We start from the raw sequence: 13,291 nt of genomic DNA on the forward strand, positions 1-13,291 counted from the left end.
TGTGAGGTAGGGAAATGCCCTCGCCTCTTCATACTCCATGGATGGAACGGACTAATGCTCGTCTGTTGCAGAAAATCTTGTTTCAGAGATCCACAGATTGCTTTTGCTACAGCTTTTCTCTTCCCTGTTGCTTCTGTGCACATCTATTCAAGAACAGCCTGGATCTGTCAGACCCACCAATATTATTCCCGTTTCATAAGTTGCCAAGCAGGAAAAAGGTCCAGTGTTTGAAATAATTTATTAAGTGCCAGCAGATAGCTGAAAATAAGCAGTGATGTGACACTCTACTGACATGCAGAAGATGAGAAGCAACCATTTGACGGCTCTCTGAGAGAGGCTGGCAGTGGTGATGAGCAGTTATAAATTATCTCTGAAGTCACTCAGTCATCAGCTGGTGGAAAACTGTTGCTTGTCAGTGTCCTTGGCAATCTCACCCCCACATTCCTCCTTTCCCCTCACTAATGACAGATGGTTTTGCTGGTTTCCCATTCCATTCTCCATCACAGCTGACGGCCTCATTATTCCTTGGCTCAGCCAGACAGCTGCTAACATGGGAGCATGGAGGCGTGAGAGCACCAGCCTCCAGCTCCTTCCTACAAGTCCACGAGTGGCATTTATCAGTCTTGTGTCACTCTGTTAGCAATACGACCCTGGCTCCGCTAACTCTTCTAATTAGGTCATTTCTGTCAGCAAATGCCAGGGAAAGCGAGTGGATGCTGCTGTAAAGACATTCTGGGGGCATTACAGTTCAATGTCCCTCTGAAGTATTTTCTCAGAAAGTGTCTTTGTTTTCCTTTCAGCAAACCCCTGTGAGCTCCACTGTCGCCCCATAGACGGACATTTTTCAGAGAAGATGCTTGATGCAGTCACTGATGGTACTCCTTGCTTTGAAGGGAGGCACAGCCGAGATATCTGTATTAATGGCATGTGTAAGGTATTGGGTATGTTTGCATGTTTCTTTCTCTACAATTTTATTTTATGGATGAAGTTTAAGTTATGAGAAAATGTTTAACAGTTTTTTGGAGGATCAAGGCAAAGCACTCCATTTTATCACATTTTTAATGATCATGGAAACAAATTTATAGAAACAGCTTTTCCAAGTAGACATAAGAGTCGTTTCCATCCTTTTTAATGAATCTATTAGAGTGAGTGCTAATTACTTTTGGTACCTTTTAACTCCTCTCTCTTCTTCTTCCATTATTTTAAAACATCAGTTTAAGAAAATCTGTTTGTTTCTGATGAGATGTAGCTTTAGGGTTGTAATTGATGTCACCACTCTCTGTGGGTTTTTTAATGAAAATGCAGTTTAACATTACACGTTATGTAGCAGTTCTGAACTGACTTCTAATAGGATCAGACGTTTGCTTTTGAGGGCAGTAAAAATTCTCTTAGTTTGCAATAGTAAATTGAATAATGCTGTATAATGAGATAACAGGAAAATACAGAATGTATAGTTCAGTAATCTTCTGTTTACTGAAGAATAAGTATGAAGTTCTCTGCATATTCTGCATGTCGATATTTGGTTTCCAGGATGATGTGTGCATTTGTGGCATTTGAAGGTGTCTTCTGTAATTGCTGCAACACCCACAGTCTTAGCATTTGTTTTAGTGAATTTCTCATAAATCAATTGAGTACTTTATTTGTAGGGGATGAATTTACAACGACGATTTATTTCTTCAAACTGGGCATTTGCATCCTGTACTCACTAGAAGGCTGATAGGTTTTTTTGTTTGTTTTTAACACCTTTGGAAACAAAAGTGCCATGTGGAAACTTGATTAGCTTACCATAGGGAGCTTGAGATTTTACATCCTAAGTCACTGAATCATACGAAAATGCAACTAGAAGGGACTTCAAGAAATCATCTGTTTCGTCCCTTTACAGAATCATGTTCATTTTTTGACGTTTTTACGTTCTTTTCTTAAAGATTTCTAGTGATGAAAAGTCCACATTTTTAATAGGTCACTGGTATATCGTCTCTGAAGACTTTGAAGACTCTATTTTAGTAGAATGCCAGTGCCTCAGAAAGCAGCAATAAAAGGTTTGTTTTAAGCTTTCTTTGCAGGACATGAATTTGTGGACGGGAATTACCAAGATTCTGCTCAAATTTGCAGTCAAGAGATTCTGCTTGACATTGCTGAGAGCCAGGGTGGGCCTTTTGATTATGATGGTGAAAGGCCTAGGTGCCATCTAATTGCAGTTTGTAGATACTAGATATACTTTAATATTAATAGTCTGGGGACTCAAAGCCTTTCTAAAAAATTTCCTCCAAGGCACTGGTGCTATCTTAAACACAGATTTGTCAGCATTTCACATGTTGACTACTGCTTCTGACAAACAGATTTAATTGGAGTCAGAATCACAGACTGAACAATATAATCATGCAACTGCCACCAAATGAGATGATGAGACCAAATGATGTATAGGTAACCCAAGTAGCTCACATTTCTGAAAGACAATGTGATTTTATCTGAAATAGGTACCCAACTTGACACTTGAGAAGAAGCTTTTTCAAGTATCTCTGTATAATTCACTAGTGTTTTAGTCCAGCTAGTTAATACATACATTACAGGTTACAGTGAATAAATCTGAAAATGCATTTAATGTAATTAGTCTGGTACATCATTCCTGTACTCCAGTAGCAGCATGTTGCTAATGATATGACAAAGGAGTTCACAAACATTAATGGCAACGTCTATTAAAGCCCTGTTCTGGTTTTCAGTACTATATCTCACAAAAGCACTTCACATTTGTTCGGACTACTAAAATAACGCCTCACTTAAGTCTGAAATTGAGCAAAAAATTAAAATGGTGAGATGTTATACATTAGATCCACTATCCGTATTGCTCATGTGTTTGGTGTGCAGAGTACCTCTTTTTTAACAACAGAGTTCAGAGTTTTCCTAGTGGATATGTCAAACAAAATAGACTCAGATTCAATGTCACTGCTTTCCTAGCCACCTTGGCAAAGCCATACTGTGCATTTGCAAGTGGGTAAGTACAGACTTAGCACTGATTCAGTTGGCCCTTGCAATTTGTTCAATATATGTGTCCTAATTTTTTAGAAGTTCTGCCTATGCCTCAGTGCAGAAGGAAGCCTTACCGGTCAGGTGTTGGTGTGGTATTCCTTTAGAACTTGCCTTATTTCAAAGACAAGCTTCATTTGAGGATCTGGCATGTAAAATAGTTAGGTCCTCTCAGCTTTGTCCGTACACAGAAGAGGAGTTCCCTAAACACATGTAAGGCTGTTAGATCACTCAGTGCTGGAGCCAGCGCCTGCAAAGTGGGATCTCAAAGCTACGTGCCTGCAGTTGCAACCGTCTTTTCTTCTAGGTGCTGCTAATAAGGAGATGAGAGATGCGGTCCCCTTAATGCTTTTATTGTATTTGCCTTCCTTCAGTACCTTCTTAGATCCCCTCCTGTCATGATACCTGACTTAGAAATAGCTTTGAGTAGAGGGAGTCAACATGATCTGTCAGTAATTTAATCTAAAATCATCAAGATATACCATGACTAGTTTGCTCTTTCACCATATTCCTCCACGCTCATCCTTTCTTTGAGTGTTACTTTTTCCCCTTTTTTAGACGATCTTTAAAGCACATATACTGTCTTCCTGTGTTTTAAATTATACATTACAAGTGCACTCTTAATTCTTTCTAGAACAGTCAGTTGCTCCCCCAGTGTTGATTAGCAAAGGTATTGCCACCAGAGTATGTTTGTTGAGCAGTGATACGTACACGACTGAGGAATTTGGTCAAATACAAGCCATGGCATCATCTAAAAGTGAAGGCTTACATGGTATGTGCACTGAGAGTGTGCAGACGCTGAGGGTGCAGGTCCTGGGTCTCTGCTGTTTCTAACAAGCATTCATCTCCTGCACAGAATTTTAATAGGCTTAAATGACCTTCGATCATGCAAATCTGTGAGCTGTTCTCTGTGGTAATTCACAATTGTTGCGTTGAGAGACTAACATTGTATTGGAGAAGTACACAGCTGTGTAGTACTAGGGAGGAAGGTGTTTTTTTCCCTTGCTGAAAAGCAGATTACACATTTCTTTTTTTTTTTTGTAGTAGCTTTTCTACCTCTCACTACCTATGGTTCAATCTCCTCCTCAGACTGCTACCCCAACAGGACATTGATTCAGACGCATCTAGGCAAATTATAAGAGAAACAGGCAAATCGGGACACATTTCTCCCCATTCAAGCCAGCGTCATGGCCAACATGACATGACCGTAATTTCTTTATTTGGAGGGCAGCTGGGGAGACAAACAGAAGGAAGAGCTTAACAGCACAATGTAGCATCCACGTAACTTTGATATTCAGGCAGTACGTCCAGGCTGTACCCTTCAGTGACAGCAAGGTCTTTTTGTATCCGCCCCCCACTGCCAATCTGACACAAAAGTCTCTCCCTCTGGAAGTGACAAAAGGGTAATATTGCTGGCTGTGTTCCCTTTAGTCACTGAGCAGCAGGAAATAAATTGTTTCTCCTTCCTGTAATGCAGTTCAGGTCATTATTTCTGCCTCCGCACTGTGTACTGGGACCAGAAATAAAGCTCGTCTCAGGTGCGTCAGAAAGGCTGTTGGTGAATGGGGCAATGGCAAAGGGCTGCGTGGAGGGATGCTGATTTGCGCTGCACGTGCTATGGCACACACTGGTTGTGCTGTCGCACAGCAGCTTTCACTGGCAGAGGGTGCACAAGGACGTAGGAGTGCAAAAGATGCTACTGATTTTTTTTTCTTGTTTTGTAACCTGCATTTAGTCTCCAGATCCCTTTTAAGAGGCAATTTGGGAGAAATTTGTGGCATGTTATTTAAGGCAGTTTTAGAAAATATGGCTAGTGCATATCTAGAAGAATCAGAAGAATGAGGAAAGCAATGAGGAGGAAGCATCTAGAAATGAATCTAATGGATGACAAAAGTAGTGTGATATTCACTGGAGCGGGAAAGTAAAACATGGCCTGGAAATTAAAGCTCATGTAAGTGTACTTAGAATGAATGACTGCTGGTGCTGTTTATTCTGACACCTGAGAATATATACTTTGTGGGGGTCATTAATGGTCTTTGCAGAAAGGTCATTGCAACACCAGCAGCACCCCAGAGCTAGGGAATAAGATGAAGGCTTTATTGACTGAGACACGGTGAATTGCCTGCCCTGCCACAGTTGTCTGCGGTGCCTCATTCTTGGGCACCCCTGCACCCCACCCTGCCGCATGGATAGGTAAGGCTGTGATGTCTGATCAGACACAAACGATGTTTCAAATACCAGAGGAAAGGCAAAATACAAGCTTCTGTTGTTACCAGAAAGGACAAAGGGATTCCCTTCGTGTCATAGTGATGTCATATTTTGATGCCACGGATGTGTTGCTAAAGAAAATGCGTGGCCAAATGGGAAAGATCTGAGCTGACCCTGACTGAGCTGGTACAGAGTACAGCCCATGCAGCGACGCTAATTGGCACCCCAAAGGCAGGAAATTGATGATACCATGGTGCTGGCTACCAGACTAATTTGCTAATGCCAGTGCAGCAGTTCAGGACTAATTTGTTCAGCATTTGGGGATTTTTACACTACACAGTACTCAGAAGGGAAATATGCTCAGTGATGTTCATTTCAAAATGTCTATTTGACAGCCTGAACTAGATAAATTATTTCTGGGTGCAACCACCCAAACAAGCATGAACAGTAAATAAAGATGAACAGGAACCTTTTCAAGAACATGCATTTTCTACCAGAAAATGCTAAGTTGGCAAAAGTGGTACAATTTGAAGACAAGTAATTGTTTTAAAGAAGTTCAAAAGAGGAGATCCAGAACACTCATTAGTGATATTATATGATAGCAAAACGTTAAGTGCAAGGGTTCCCTTTCCAGATTTTCTCCAACTTTCTGTTGAATAGTGAATATGTGGATGGAATACAAAATAAACGTCAATTTTCAGGACTTTCCAGAGAGGCTGGTTACTCCTCTGGTCTAATAGTAAACCTGATAACAATGACTCTAAAAACTGTTTGTAAATGATTAACAAACATACTGATAGTATAGTAAATATACTGCAGAATGCATCACTTTAAGAAAATAGCCACACACCTACTTCTTTAAATTCTTAGGAATTGATAAACTGCGGTGCATCTGTAGAAAGCAGGTGATGAGTCAGATCTGAACTTGGCAAGATAAATAAGCATCCTGCACTTAATCGCAGTGGCGTCTGTGTACTTTGAATATTTCATTAAATCCATCCTTGGTTGAATAGTGACATGCTTGGAGTAAAAAATGTAGTCACCTTCTTAACATGTGCTTATCTCTGTAACGTTTTGTACTGCTCATAAACGTGATCCTTGGTGCCGAGATGTGTCTGGGTGAAAGACTTTACAAAAACTTCCCTTTTCTGAAAGTAGCCTTCACTGAGAGAGAAGCTAAGGCTGCTGCAGAACTTTTTGGCCATTGTTTTTCAGAGCAGGCTAAGTGTTGGCATGAATTGATGGATGAGTCTTTTTTGAATCCTCTGTAGAAATGCATTCGACGTAGTTTAACACCTTTTGTAACTTGAGACCTTTCCTTGCTTCCATTTCTGCAGCTTCTCTAGCTATTCATTAAATGGCTGGCGCATAGAGGCAAAGTTAAGATGTTTCTTGAGCTGAAAATGACAGAAAAATATTAGAAAATGCAGGAGCCTTTATACCTAGAGTAGTCTAATAGATGGATTTTCCTGTCAGAAGCTTACAGAAGATTACCGTAGCTGAGGTAAATGTATTTTACGTTTTACTGAACCTGATGTATTTTACCTTTTAGTGGTGGTAAAATAAAATCAGAATCAAAAGAGGGGATACCCAGATTTTCATACATCAAGAGGGTGTTAGAGAAATTGGCAGGTATCTCGCTTGAAAGTTTATTTTGAGAATAATCATATGAGAAAAACTTTACATACCACCAGAATTATGGCTATTTGTCTAAATCACAGGCCTCTGGATATCTTAGATACTATTAACAACCATGAAGTGTTGAACATCAGGTTGTGTTCTGAAACCTTGCTAGTTTTTAAGGAGAGGCAAAAAACACACCAAAACCAAATGAAGATTTTGTTGAAGTTAAAAAGCATTAATGCACAGAATTTTTGGTTTGGGCAAGGGAGAAGTTTTGTCCTGACTCAGTATGAATAAATTTTTCTCTCACTTTCTCCCTGTAGCAAGCATGAACTGGAAAATCAGTTTTTACTAGAATTCTTTTTTCCCCCATCCCGGCAAGCTGAAGAAGCAGCTGTCAGGTGTATAAAAATTGATGCCTGATGAAGAGCTTCTCTTTGCCCAGAGGTTTGACTGCATTAGAGGTTCTGCACTGTCCGACAGCCACAAAAAGCTGACACAGAGATTTCAGTTCTGATACTGCATTGTATTCGTGGGAATCCATGGATCCTTCTATGACATAAGAAAGCAGACACAAATCCTAGATGTATTGGCCAATCCTGGATTTTGAGTCCATTTGGGTGGCACATTTCCATCTGAAGTAGCTGGTCACTTCTGTATGTTTCGTGACATGCTGGTGGTGGTTGCTTGTTTGCTTGTTTTTCACCTTGCAATGCACATGAGTTTGACCTAGATATAACAATCTCTCCTATTAGTTTGTTTATGTAGGATATATACTCTTCCACAAAATTGATTCTCCCCCTTCTTAGAAGAGCGGAGTACACTGAAGACAGCGATATGTGAGCTGTGAGTATTTTATTGTGGAAGCCACATTTATTCTGAAACTGTTTTTCCTTCTAGGCTGTTGGCTGTGATTATGAGATAAATTCCAATGCAACTGAAGACCAGTGTGGAGTTTGCCTGGGAGACGGCTCTGCTTGTCGTACAGTGAAGATGACGTTTAATCAAAGTGAAGGATTTGGTAAAATGGGTCCTTTTTTAAACTCTTCAGTTGCGGAAGTAATTTCTCTACATAAAAAGGATTAAGTGCTTCTCATTGCAAACTGAGTGATTGATCTGCGTAGGAAATTGTAAATGGATGTTTCACAGTGAATCATGCTTCTGCCAGAAAAGATCTGTGGTCTGTGCTTTTTAAGTTCACCTTATCTAATAAAAATTATGCAGAGACCAACAGGCCCTGCACAAGTTACTCAGGAATAATAAAACCAAAAACAGCAAGTGCATTTAAAAAACGAATGTAATTTACCATCTTGGAAAATCTGGACCAAATCTCTGAACAGTGTAAAGCACCAAGAAAATCCTGGAGTGATTGTTTTGGGGATTCATTTCTGAGTGTCTTCAATCTGATACCATTGGTTCTGGTGACCATGTGCCACCTCTTGTCCATGCAGAACTTCGCACTTCTGGTTGCTCTAGAATTTTCTGCAGGATGCCTACAGCTTGAAAGGGGAGAAGAGTAACTCCCTGCAGGGTTAAGGTGGTCTGAATGAGCCCTTCAAGGACCGAGCCTTTCTTCACTGAGGGCAGTGAGACATTCAGGCTTTAAGTTGCCTTGTGTGGGACGAATGGGAGCCAGAGAGTCTAGAACAGGGAGTGGGAGACTAAAACTTAATGAGAACCACGGCAGTGAGCTGGACATGGAAGAGACAGCCAGGATGAGCTTTGAATGGGAAACCATGCCAGGAGGGAGAGAGGTGAGAAGATGGGGCACTGAGGAGTGTGCCGAGAGGGAGGTCTGCGGCTGAAGAAAGAGGCTGGTGTGGCGATGAGAAGTCTCAAGAGCAATAATTGGTACCGTGCTAGTGAGGAGGGAGAAACTGCCATGAAGCGTGGCTTTAACTGGCTTTTGGCTTTGTGAGTTTTTTAAATAGAGTAACTCTGTTGTGCACAAATATGATTCGTGCTAATAACTTAGAACTGGTTTGATACATTTTTTCAAAGTTGGGGGGAAAAGCACTTTTCATATTTCAGGGTTTTTTCTGTACTGTGTACTTGGATTTGCTTTCCTCCCCTCTGGATCCCACAGGTGAACTGTGAAGATGCCTGCAATCATGCAGCAGTGCTGGCTGTGTACGTGCGTGAGACTTACAATGCCAAATTTAGAGCTCCCTCTCCTCCAATGCTACAGTAGTCCTCCAGCCTCTGATCTTTTGCTTCTGCTACTCTAAACTTCACTCTGCCTTTGACTGTGTATGGATTTTCCAAGACTGCAGATGATGTGAAGTTTATTTTCAAATAACAGTTTTACTAAAAAAGTCCAGTACTGTAACGCGCAGGAGGAGAAGTGCCTCTTATCCTCTTATTCTGTTTAAATTCATTTTGTGTTTCATCTTCACTTAGTTTTTCCTTTCCCGAAGATTCAATAAGCTTCATTGACAGATAATGCAGAGGGATACTCAGTGTTAAGTAAAATTACTTCATCGCTTTTCTTAGATTCAGTAAAAAATGCATTGATTCTGCAGATTCTTTCCCTTCTACAGACGTTGACTCCATTGCAGACAAACTAAGGAAAAGTGTCAGGAAAGGCAGAGGTTGGTGAGCTCCTCAGCTTTTAAGACAACGTGTGGGTCTCGCTGGTGTTCACAGGTGTTAAACTGAGAATAGGAAAGTGGTTTTGTTCACAATATTTGGCTTCTTGTTGTCTCTGACGGGTGCTGTGGTATTCTGTCTTGCAGTACAGATTTATGGCAGAGTGGCTACTGAACAGTTTATGTAAACACAAAGACTTCAGGCTCATAACTTATGTATAGGTAACAAAACTGGACCAAAACTTGCTGGCAGGAAGATTTCAAGAGTTTTTTCTATGATTAATGGCACAGAGAAATATAAAATCAAAGCTACTATATTTTGATTTAAAGCTTTATTCAGAACCTCAGTGCAGCAGGGCCTTTCTTGGGTCTGGTGTTGCAGCAACGTGTATTCTGTCTGCAAGTTGACTAAGTTGCCAGGTCAGATTAATGAAACACTAGGAAAGAGTTTTAATAATTCAACCTTTCACTGCAGTGATCGGTTTTACCTGAAGTCTTACTGCCTCATGTTCAGAAAGAAAAGTTTTAAAATCTGTATTATTACTTAGATTTTCTTAAAAATTCTTTGTTTTTCTTGTGGATGCAAAATGGGAGTAGCGGTCCAGGGGCTCCCAATACAGTTACAGGAATGGCAGCATCATCTGTGTAATGGATTCAGTTGGAGTTTCATGATGGAAAACAAATAAGACGTCTGATGTGCGCACATGGTCTCAGCTGTTGACATGAATATGAGCAAGTACTTGGGTCTGCTCCTTGTTAGCAGGTACCTGGTCTGCACCTGTCATTTTCAGGAGATTCACTGGAAAGTCATTTAAGTTCCGTCAGATGAACTCTTATGGCAGAGAGCTTGCAACATGAGCAGGGCATTGAAAAACAAGGTCTAGGCCTGGACAAAGAAGTCACAAGCTCTCCCTTTTTTAAGGTAGAAGAGCCTGCTTTTATTTTGAGGTGGAGTATTTAAAAGTGGAAATCCCTGTTCTTATTCATGTTGTTGATGACTGCAAAGGAATATGACGTTTGCAGGTTGTGCAGACTCATTTGGGAGGAGAATAAATTGCGCTGCTGGATGAGAAGTGCTGGGGTAGGAGAAAGAGTGTGGCAAGTGAAGGGAGAGTGGGATAAATGGGTAACAAAAAAGGAGAATGATCTTGTAAGGGGCAGACAAAGGGATCTGCTTGGGAAGGAGTGGCTAGGAAGCAAGTGGTGGTCAGAAGGATGGGTAATTGTCCTGTCTTCACCCTTTTGTGTTGTAGGGGGAAATGAATTTTCCAACTTTCAGTAGCAAGGGGAAAATGCATTTAAATTTATGAAAAATAGGAAATGAGGGATTGTACAGTAGGGGTGGAGGTGTTTTATTCCGCCAGTCAGAAGGAAAGTTTAGGTGTATGTCACTCCTGTGAAGGGCTGAATTTTAGCAAGGTGATGGGCAAACAAGGAAACTGGCTGTACTCACCTGAACCTGGAGGTTTAGCCTGGTCCAGTTATCTGCTGACCAGCTTGGTTGGGACTGAATGGCCATGGTCTCTCTGCTACCCCTGTTTCCTTTCCATGCAGCCAAAGTGCAGACAGAGATGTGGTACGTGCTGGGACCTAGCCCTGAGATGGAAACTGGACACAGCCATGATGCAAGTACTGGTCTGAGAGACTGGAAGGTCTCCTGGATCATCACCTGGGAGACTGTCTCTGGACTATAATTTTTTTCCCATTATCATCACACGCTGCAGTGCTCCCTCTATTCCATGGGAAGGCTGTGTGCAACCATACCTTGACTTGCAAACCCAATATGCCACTGGGAACCTGTGCAGTTTTCCACATAATATTCTTCTGGTAGTGCCTAGAGCCTGGATTAGAGAAAAACTGTGCCTCAGGAATGTGTATTTTTAAGAGAGAGCAGCTCGCAGATACAACCAACTGGAGAGCAGGATGAGAGCTGTTGTGATAAGGAGAAATAGCCAAATCTGATTATCATCTGATCTGCAATACTGTGCTAACCACCTGAGTGAAATTACTCCTCTCTCACAGCAATGGGAAAAGAGAAACAAGCTCTTCAGTCCTGGTAGAGCTGTGCCTACAACGAGGGTTGCATGAATTATTCACATTGTACTCTCGTCCGTGTAAGGAGCATATAGATTTAATTTTAATTAAAAAGGGAAAGATTAATAGCATCTGAGAGTTGCCATTTCACGGGTGTGTGGTAGCACCCGCAATATGGATGCTCCGGGATTTAATGAGCCTGGCATCTAGGTTAGGTAGCTGACATTTTGACTGTTATTGAATCTCAGATCTCTAGATCCTTATCAGATGAAACTATATAACCAGGAACAACTATATAAACACCATCTGCATCATTTTTAAACAAAAATTTATTATGTTGAGTGACAAACTCAAAAGCTTGCTGCTGATTAGCTTTGCTTTCAAAAGCAGATAACATCCATTGGGGATTAGCATGAGGTTGTGGGAAATCAGGAGGTAGTTTAGCTAGTAAAAAAAGAGAGGGCTGGGGAGAAAGAAGCGTGGTACATTGACCAAATGGCAACGTCTATCACCAGACAGTTGCAATAAATTTAAAATCAGGTTTATGAGCAACAGCAGGTGATTCAGACAAAAATAATTATGCAAAACCTTGAGAGGATACAAATTTTTATCTTAAAACAGAAAGAAAATTATGTTTTGCTTTTCTTATAATTTGTGTTTTGAATAAATGTTATTCTAATTACATCTGAAAAAAAACTACTGGAAAAGGGCACCAACATTGCAAAGCCAAGCTGTCAGGACGTGACACAATTAAGATTTTCCACGCTGTGTTAATTTGGCCCATTTGTGAGTATGCCTTCTGATCAAGTCTTTAGTTACACAATCCCACACTGTGTTCATAACACGTCTCCTCTGCATTGAATGAATAGAACGTTTGGGAGAATCATTAGACCTTGGTTACTTGTAATAGACCTAGAGCGCTGGTTTCCTATAATAGAAATTATTCAGTAATCCTCCAGTTTTATTATTCCCTTCACTTATTAAAGACTGAAAAGTTTGGATTTCCGCATTCAGTCTAGTAAACTAGCAAAGGTGACATCCAGAAAACTCTCCCTTTTGAACATTAATTATTAATGGGGAAAAAAGATATATAATTATGTATTATTAATATAATTAGCAGGGGCCTGGAGTAGACTGATCCTTTTTTGTACCATAACCAACTTATGACATTAGAACCAATACTGAGAGCAGCAAAGAAAATTCAGATGTTAAAGACTCTGGGGCACTTATTTATGACACCAGGTTGTTGTACAGCATATAAGTACTTCTGGTAGGTGGAGAGCATTGGTACTGAAGATCACTTAATATGCCCAGTGTGGTTTCTCTCACTCATGTGAGTGAGTAATCAAAGCTGATAAGCTTGTTCCACAAGAAGGGTGAATGGGATGCGAGTCTCAGAATTTAATTCATGACCTCAGCGGTGTGTGATGAGAACTGGGGAACCACATATGTTCCAATCTTGAAGTAAACCATCACAAACTGCAGCTCACACTCCAGGGCACCATCCCTGTCATCCGTCCAATTTTTAAAGCCCAGCCAGGAGCAATAGCAAGGAAGCTGAGTTTGTGTTCTAATTTTCTATGTGAACTTCCTGTTTTTACAGTTCAGTAGCAATAGCAGGTCCCTGTAAGGTGGGAAGCACAGAGCCTGATGTCTTGTATTGCGTGTGGTGCAAACAAAATTCTGTAATAGGTGTTCTGGGTTCATTCTTAACACGCATACCAAAAATCTCTTTTTGCAGATAACTCTGTATATGAAGAGCTGTTGGACTTCCTTGTGAAAATCAGTAGTTTATAAAAATGTGTTCAACTTAT

At 40.7% G+C, this 13,291-nt stretch overlaps 1 protein-coding gene across 2 annotated transcripts in view; it reads left to right on the plus strand.

The window, feature by feature from the left end:
* ADAMTS12 (ADAM metallopeptidase with thrombospondin type 1 motif 12) overlaps positions 1–13,291 on the plus strand; it is a 168,228-nt gene that overhangs the window by 111,111 nt on the left and 43,826 nt on the right. For both annotated transcript variants that reach the window (XM_054185127.1, XM_054185126.1), the window contains exons 13-14: positions 801–934; positions 7,756–7,876. In XM_054185127.1, coding sequence (XP_054041102.1) covers positions 801–934; positions 7,756–7,876 — 255 coding nt within the window. The remainder of the gene's footprint in view (positions 1–800; positions 935–7,755; positions 7,877–13,291) is intronic.

The sequence above is a fragment of the Rissa tridactyla genome, chromosome Z (assembly GCF_028500815.1).
Source record: "Rissa tridactyla isolate bRisTri1 chromosome Z, bRisTri1.patW.cur.20221130, whole genome shotgun sequence".
NCBI lineage: Eukaryota > Metazoa > Chordata > Aves > Charadriiformes > Laridae > Rissa > Rissa tridactyla.